The 9,099-nt window shown below is 37.6% G+C and overlaps 1 protein-coding gene across 1 annotated transcript; it reads left to right on the top strand.

The window, feature by feature from the left end:
- The first annotated feature begins 3,280 nt into the window (after positions 1 to 3,280).
- On the top strand, positions 3,281 to 8,623 carry LOC141438268 (caspase-1-like). Its single transcript, XM_074102068.1, has 5 exons — positions 3,281 to 3,891; positions 4,524 to 4,696; positions 5,339 to 5,493; positions 5,980 to 6,360; positions 7,061 to 8,623. Exons 1-5 carry the CDS (start codon positions 3,336 to 3,338, stop codon positions 7,245 to 7,247), a joined length of 1,452 nt encoding a protein of 483 aa, XP_073958169.1. The 5' UTR covers positions 3,281 to 3,335; the 3' UTR covers positions 7,248 to 8,623.
- Positions 8,624 to 9,099: the final 476 nt, after the last annotated feature.

The raw sequence follows: 9,099 nt of genomic DNA, 5'->3' as shown, positions 1-9,099 counted from the left end.
AGGGGGCTGCCACTTTTGAAATGAAATGAAATGAAATGTATTTATTTGCTTAAAGTGTAGTACATTACACGATGTTCATGATTTATGAGTCTCATACATTCAAACTTTATAAGTCATGCAAATATTAAGATTTACTATTTTGTGCAAACAAAACTATGGCTGTGATACTTGGTGTGTGTTACATTTGCCTCCTATGCACTTTTCTAAGAGCAGGTAAGGCTAATATGAGAACCCCTGTCTTTGTTAAGTCGGTAAAATGTAACTTTACCCCTTAGCTAACCTTTTGTAAACATTATCACAAATAATCATCTTGTATATCCGAGATTACATGTGAGATCAAATACTTCAATTCTGTGTACCTTGAGAAAACTTATCAATAGACTCAATACGTCTTACTCCGTTCGTTCTTCACGTAGAAGTAACTAATAGGTATCTAAAGTTATGCGACTGAGTCATAAAAAAACCTTCAAAACAACACAGGGGGGGGAAATACTTGAATGAATTGCATCTTCTTATTCCGGATTGTACCAGAATGCCGGATGTTGGTGGGTATTATCCGAAACCTGTTCAACATCATCATCATTCCAGCTTATATACGTCCCACTGCTGGGCATAGGCCTCGTCTTAGAACAAGCGGGCTAGGGCCGTAGTGCCCACGTCGTTCCAATGCGGATTAGCAATTTCTCACACGCCATTTAATGAGGGTATCGCGTATGCTAGTGTAGCGTGAGGTCTCCGAAATGTCAAATCTCATAGTTTTTGGGTGGTTTTGTGAATATTTTGCAGGGGATTCGATTTGTAGCATTCGAAGATGGCGGATGTAGACAATATCTAATTTTGCTTATTTATGTTTCTTTGGCTAGTTGAAGTTATAATTTTTGATAGTGTTTTATGCGGCGATTAACCTTAACAGTGAACAGTGTGATCCCAAAATCCTATATTGCTCTCGTGTCTAACATTTTTTAATGCGCAAGTGGTCTCCACGTGGTTTCTGAAATTTTTAGGTATCAAGTTGCTAAAACTACAATCACCGTACAACGTGCCTCTCAAAGAGAGTTTAACTTGACACTGGCGAAATTGTCCTATTTATTAGGACAGAAAAGCCATATTTTAAAAGACAAGAAGAAGAAGAAGAATATTTTGCAATAGGTACCTGAAATTAATTATGGCAATTATGCGTTTACGGGGCAATGAATGTCTGTGTTTTGAGACAGTTTTGTCTTTCGGAAATTTTTGTCCTCCTTTTTTTCCGAACAAAACGGGACCACGCAACGCAACACTGTGGTTGCTCGATATTTTTATGATACGGTTTTAAGGTGTATTAAATATGATTTTAAACTTTTTTTTTTCACGCCCGTAATAACAGAATTTGAAAGGCACACTTAAAAACCACACGTAACAGTGGCGCCATCTAGAAAGAGAGAAAAACGATAGCCCTCATTGCTTTGCAAGCAAGTTGGTTCACCATGTTTTCCTTCACCCTAAAGTTCTTGGTAAACAAATGTAATTTCGCACATGCGAGCCCGGGTTTAAACCCACGATCTTCTGCTAGAGAAGCCATAGGTGAAACCACAAGACTACCACGGCTTTTTGTGAACTGTGATTCATGGTAACGAACTTTACGAGTACGGTGAACGAAAACATCGTGACCGTGAGCCTGTACAAACCAGCGTCAGTGTCCGCGTGGGAATTACGGCACAAGTCCTCTTCTGAGAGGAAGCCAGTGACATGCAGTGGGACGTATATAGGTCAAAATGATGATGTGGATGATGCACAGTTTACAGTAGGTATCATCATCATCAGGCCTACGCGTCCGTTCCAGATGAAATTTGGCGTGTTGCCTGTTCACAAATGTTCAATATTAAAGAAATACAGACACTTTTTTTATTTGTGGCTGTTGACACCTGATTACCTTGGTCTTAGACGAAGATTTTACTTTACGCACTAGAGCATAAAAAGTCATTTTATGTCGCCTAGATCCAGCATAAACACTAACATGAGAAGTGAAAATACATTTTCTTCAAAATCTTCGTCTAAGACCAAGGCAATCAGGCCTAAACAGCCACAAACAAAAAAGTTTCAATGTATTTGTTAAATAATTTTTAATTTGTATAAAACTGAAAATCAGTCAAATAAATCAAAACAAACGAATAAAACTAAAAATTTGTAATATATATTAGCAATGCATGAAAAATGAAAGGTACCTGGTAAGTGAACAATGTTTCCCCTGTTCTTATTTCATCTCCTCGCAATCGAAGTGAAAAGCCGAGTGCAAAACTCGAGCATTAAACCCATTTTCCCCTCGACGTGTCTATCCACCCTCACATATCTCATATATGAACGTCTCGGGTAAAATGGCTCGTTTTATACTCTTGTTTATTTATTTCAAAGAAACTTACACAGTATAACAGTTAAACACTATGGCACTGCGCAAGACAAACACTGAGAAGAGACAAAGAGATTGAATGACAATCCAACAAAACAACAATTCATAAATAAAAGGTATAAAACAAAACAAAACATTTAAACTTTTTTTTTAAGTACAGGTGTACAAACGTGCATCCATCATCTCACAGAACCTTATCACATACACAATTCCATCGACCATCAAACACGTCACACTCTGGAGCTGATGCAAGAAGGCCATTAAGAAGGCACTGTGCGCAAACTAGCGGCGACTGCCTGCGAGCAACGGATTCAACGGATTGTTGTACAATCTACTATTATTGTTGTACAATTTACTATTTTTGCCACGGTTTTTAAATAAGAAAGTTGGTGGAAATCGTGTTCTATTGGACATCCCCATGACTATGATATGATATCCGACTTGTTATAACATTGCATCTCGAAACTTTTAAGCATTATAAGAGCTGCGTTGCGAGACTTGCAGCTTTTCACATGCACATGTTGTTTTTGGTGGGATTACATTTTATCTGAAAGAATTCGCCTAAACTTGTCTCTTCTAACATCCGTATAATGTATGTATATCTAAAGTTTTCCTTAACTTTTGTTATCTACAACAATGTCGTTTATTTTTAGCTTTACCCAATGTTTGTTTAAAATACCTATTTTATTGGAATTTGTCTGACTCATCAAATAATAACGCATTGCCTTCTGTGTCTCTATTTTTGGTAGCGTTCACGATTTAACAAGCGTCATGCCAAGCACTTAGGCATTACCTATTATTGTTTTATCAATATAAATAATTCGCGCTTCTAACAAAATCCGTTGTATATTATCTATCTTCGATAAGATTATTTTACAGCAGATATTATGTTGTGAAACGCGGTCAGTCGGTGTACCGCGGTTACAAAAAGTTGTCCTGAAATAACAAAATGTCTAATTCATCCGAAAGTGAGAATGTTAATTACAGTGACAGTGAAGAAGTGTTTTCTAAAGCAAATAGATTGAGACGTAAAAAGTATGTGCCCAATTTTAGGTTAATAAAAGGCTTTGAGTCTGACAGAGAGACAAAGGAATTTCAATCAGTTGAGAGTGATTTGAACGATGTTATAACGACAGATGGCATTATGAAAGCCCCTCCCACTGTTCAAGTTACTTCCCCTGAAACAGAAAACTTACCCGAATACAAAAGGAAACCATCTCATTACGAAGCAGAGTCTAGCAAAGAGGAAGACTTTAGTCCAAGTCCGGTGGAACAGATTTTTAACACTAGAGCGTTATCGAAGCATAGTTTGACGTACGAATTAGAGAAATTTGAGAAAAATGCGATGATTATCTTTAATCAGGAAAACGTGGACGGGTATGAAAAGAGATTAGGGACAGAAAAAGACGTAGAGGCACTGGAACGGACGTTCAAAAAATATGGTTTCGAAGTCGAGGAGAGGAAGGACAGGACTAAAGCAGAGCTGTTCAGCGAACTAGAAGCATGTATGTATAAACATTATGCAATTCGGTGAAACAATAGACGTAAATGGGGGGAGGTGAGGAAATGGTTGCAACCCATTTTTAACAGTCTTCAGAAAAAGGAGGAGGTTATATGATTCCTATTTGCAATTGTTTAACAGTGGGTTAAAGTTTTAGCTTAAATTGCACCAAGGAGGCAGCAAGTTACCTTAAAGATAGTTAATGCCAAACCAGCCATCAAATCAAAGGGAAGCGCGAAGCGTCTCCGGTTTAGCTTGGATAAAAATTCTTTCGTAAGTCTCCACGGACGTCCAGCAGATGTCCGATTGTATGTATGTATGTAAACTCTTTATTGCACATAAAAATAAAAATGCAAATACACAGAAAGGAGAACAAAGGCGAGCTTATCCCTAAAAAGCCAACAACGCCACCAACAACAGAGTTTAATGAAATTTTGTAAGCATACTCGTATTCGATACTTATATAGATTTTTTGTAGATTCCGTTTTTGGGGATTAGCAAATTGGCTGAACTATGGAAAGACGTAATCATAAAGATTGGCAAAGACATAAGTACTCTTGAGGTCTCAGCTCAGACTACTTATATAAAAATGGGTGTCATCATTTTACTTTCTAGTAAAAAATAACTTTTCCCCAGTCGCAAACACCGACTTCACTGACTACGGCTGTGTGGTCGTAGCTGTGCTGACGCACGGCTCCCGCCAGGGTCTGCTGCGAGCACGCGACCAGCCATTTTGCGAGCTAGAACTGGTCAAGCATTTCCTGCACAAGCCTTTTCTGGTCACCAAGCCCATCATATTCATCATACAGGTCAGTAGCTGTGGGTCCTTATAAATAGGCTCAGAGTTGCCAAGTGACCTATGAAAGGAGCTATGCCCGGGGTTTCTCTACGGGAATTAGAAATGAGGATATACGAAGAAGAACGAGGGTTACCGGTATAGCCAAGCGAATTAGCTCGTTGAAGTGGCACTGGGCCGACCATACAACACGGAGAACAGATGACCGTTGGGGCCGGAAAGTTCTCGAACGGAGACCGTGGCTTAATAAGTGCAGCCAGCGTAATTTATGATGTAAACCAGCGAGATGGACGAATGACCTGGTTAAAGCCGCACATTCACGGTAGTTGAAGGTCACTTCCAACCGATGTAAGGGTGGAGGTATGGTCTAACAGTGAGCTTCCTACGGCAGATTATGATGATGTCAGCGGGAGCGGAACAGCTCCGGCTAGAGATGGCCGCACGTTTAACCGTAGTGCAAGCTAGAACTGCTCACTCCTCTGAAATAGAGAAATAATCTCTGAGAAATAATCGAAAATTAGCCTTCAAAGGATAACTCATAGATATGATTCGAAAAAGCAGTTCTCTGATTGCCTATGATAGTTGTAGAGATAGGGTGTGATTTGACAATATTTTTTAGTTTTTGGTTATAATAAATAAGTACCTTTCCATCCAGGCTTGTCGCGGCACAAAATCGACGGCCGGCGTCGCGGTCCACTACGCTGGCCGCGTGAGGAAAGACATCGACGAAGAAGTTGAAGCCTATACCCTTCCCGTGGAAGCCGACATACTGATACTCCACAGTTCTTACATAGGCAAGCCTTCACACAGGTGATACTTCCACAACGTAATATTTTCAGTAATTTCTATGTTTTTTATAGTTTCATAATGTCTATTTGTTCATCTGTCGGTCCATCCGTTCACGACCTAGCTTACAGACTAGGTATTAGTGCTAGAAAACTGCTGAAAAAAAATGTTGGGGTACTTCCCATGTGGTTTATCCTTCCATAGGATAGGTAGGATGGGATAGGTCTTTTAAAATCATTCCGGGGTTGTGAAAACTATTCTTCAATACAGTGATTCGTTTGCCAAATATTCAACTTTAAAGTACAAATGTTTGTTTAAGTAGAGCATCCCCCCCCTCTTAAAGCCAAATGGAACTGTTGGTTTGAAAATTATAAAAAAAATCATGATGAAAGTTAAGTACATCAAATATACAAGGAAACCTATTACGGCTAAGTTTGAGAATTAAAGTAGTTTTAGCGTAAATAGCTGCCTAATTTATTAAATTTAACTAGGTACTCGGTTTGCTTTCAGAAACGAACTGTACGGCTCCTGGTTCATCCAATCGCTTTGCGGTAAAATCGATGACATGGCAGACTCTCATGACTTAGAGGCTATCCTAACCGAAGTCAAAAGAGAAGTAGCCATAGACCGATACCATAAAGAGTACAACAGGAGGACCTTAGAAATGGACATAAATAAACAAATGCCGGTCACAACTTCAACGTTGATAAGGAAGCTGTATCTGAAGAAGTACGGCGAGGAGACGGTGTATTACAGAAGGGTGAAGAATGTGCGACAGTCCTCGAGGAACGAGGTTTTGGACAGTGGAGGTCCGATAACGCCTACACTGATGCAGTATACGACGTGCTCCTGTTTCCTTTCACACTTCGATTACATTAAAACATGTTTGAGGTGCGTAATTGGAATGATGTACATACATTTTCTCATCACTTACATTCGTGTTCCATTTAGTAAGATACTGATTAACTGTTTTAACTCTAGTTCCGACTAACTAAAGTGACTGATCTGAGGCCTTGTTGTCTGCACACTTGGAATCACAATCGTTTTCACTACATCTTTATGTCACACAGTATAAGACAAGGATAGAAAGAGATGGTGAATCGCGGAGGTTAGGTAGTGCGTTAGACAATACGGCTTCTGTTAAAATTATATTATAAGGGACTAATTCAACAATGCCCAGCGGTCGCTTTGGATGGAGACTTCCTTTATAAATAGCTAGACAATGAATTTAAGATATTGATATTTTCACGGAATAGCGAGTTCTATGCACAACGTGTCTACTCTCTGGACAGTGACCGAAATCCTAAGTGGATTGTAATCTTTGTCAGAAACTTCGTAATATTGTAAATTATTTGATTACATGAAATAAAAAATATATTTTCAAAATAAAATAATGTTCCGCTTTATACATCCTAAACCAGTCATTTCTCCGTTAATACCATTAGGTGTGAGGCTTTATATTTTTAACTTGTCGAGCGAGACGCTAGTGACAAGTTGTACCTACGTATACTATACTAGGCTTTGTAATAGGATGCTAAGTTGTAAGCCAGCAAGTTTTACCTTAAATAGCGTAAATTTGTTTTGTTTACAGGCTCTTCATAGAAGAAAACCCTGATGATGCAACGGCGAGAGGCTTCCTCAATGTAGCAGACACATTCAAAGATGACAAAGAATTCAACTCCTCGAAGGAGGTGATGCTACGAACAATATGCAGCCATCTAGTAACCAATGCCCAGGAGTACAAATTCTTCAAATATTTGCATATGTACAAAAAGTAGGATAATAATTACGTTAAAATTAAAAACTGGGACTCCATTAGCTATCAGTGTGGGGATTTAAAAAATGTGCGTTATATCTGCTCAGAATCAAAAATATTATCGGTTCTCATACGAAAATAAGTGTCTTAAATATTAAACAGTATTTTCAATAGGTATTTTCGCTGTCAGTTTTGTTGCCTCCATACATGCATTATGTAAAGCTATAAAACTGGCCCATAAACATTTTTTTTCTTACGTTACGTATATCGTGCATCGGGTTAATTCCAGGGTACAGTCAAGTGCAAAAATATTGACACGGTCAAAGTTACAAAAATATGTACACACGACTTCATGCACTTAACATTAAGGTCGTGTATACATATTTTTGTAACTTTGGCCGTGTCAATATCTTTGCACTCGACTGTACCTAGGCAGCGTTAGTTTGTGCCGCAGCACCTCGCCGCCACCCCACATCACTGCCTACTTAATATAGTTAGAGTGAGAAAAGTTTTTCCATGTCAGTCTTTATGATATTGACTTAAGATAAAATAACTATTGATTATAATATTGTAGAACATTTTTTTGTTCTATCATCAATAGTTTCCACAGCGCATGCGATGAAAGATTTTTTATGGCAACTTTTTGACACTTTGAGTTTCATTATTGACGACCAGATGGCCTAGTGGTTAGAGAACCTGACTACGAAGCTTGAGGTCCCGGGTTCGATTCCGTGTCGGGGCAGATATTTGTATGAAAAATACGAATGTTTGTTCTCGGGTCTTGGGTGTTTACTATGTATTTAAGTATGTATCTATCTATATAATAATATTTATCCGTTGCTTAGTACCATAACACAAGCTTTGCTAAGCTTACTTTGGGACTAGGTCAATTGGTGTGAATTGTCCCGTGATATTTATTTATTTATTTTTATTATTGAAGTTTTAGTACGGAACCCAATTTTTTTCTGGTAATAAATATAATCTATAGAACTTTGGAATAATTAAGCATTCTAAGAGTGTAAGAATTTTTAAAATCGGTTTAGTCGTTTTTGAGTTAGTTCGTAACAAGCATACAAAAATCCAAAAATCGTAATCTTCTAAAAAGTAGTAACAACATTTATAGTTATAGAACCGCTGTTTTTGGAAAATACACCCCTAAAGGGGTGAAACAAATGAGAGATGGAATATTGGCACAGTACTTAAAAGAAGGGGTTAATCTTTTATTATTTACTACGTTTAAGTTAGTGACTTATGTATTATGCGACAAGGTTAGTACCGTTTTCTTATGGGTCTCAGTATTCTCAACCCTCTAGCATAAGGTTAGGGGTGATCTCTCCAAGGTATATGTTTGTGTTCACTGTATAATAAGTCTGTATACAATTAACGTATTTAAGAATAAGCTACTCAAATTAATTTGTGATAAGTTAGAAAGATTAATAAAATATAAAATCTGTTGAAACGTTTTTGTTTGAAATTACAATTTATAAACGTTAAGTTTGTATTCGTGTATATGGAACCAAAACAGTTTATTTATTTCTAATAAAACAACACTAAAATTGATTTATAAATCATTAATTCATTGTTTTTGTTTCTCCTAAATATTTCCCACAGATTTCAGTAATTGGTCACTTTTATTGTCAGCTTAGGTTCTAAAAAACCGGCCAAGTGCCTTCGCGCACGAAGGGTTCCGTACTATCTATACAACATTAGACATTAGCTAAAAAAACACGATTGGTGTATGGGAGCCCCCCTTAAATATTTATTTTATTTTAATGTAACTATTTATTTTAAAAATAAATGTACGACTAAATATTCTATGAGTATTTCAAGCATCTACCTGTTGCCGTTATTAATATCGACCAAAAAAAGGGCAA

This window comes from Choristoneura fumiferana, chromosome Z, assembly GCF_025370935.1.
Source record: "Choristoneura fumiferana chromosome Z, NRCan_CFum_1, whole genome shotgun sequence".
NCBI classification, from domain to species: domain Eukaryota; kingdom Metazoa; phylum Arthropoda; class Insecta; order Lepidoptera; family Tortricidae; genus Choristoneura; species Choristoneura fumiferana.
This window is presented reverse-complemented; position numbering and strand designations above follow the sequence as displayed.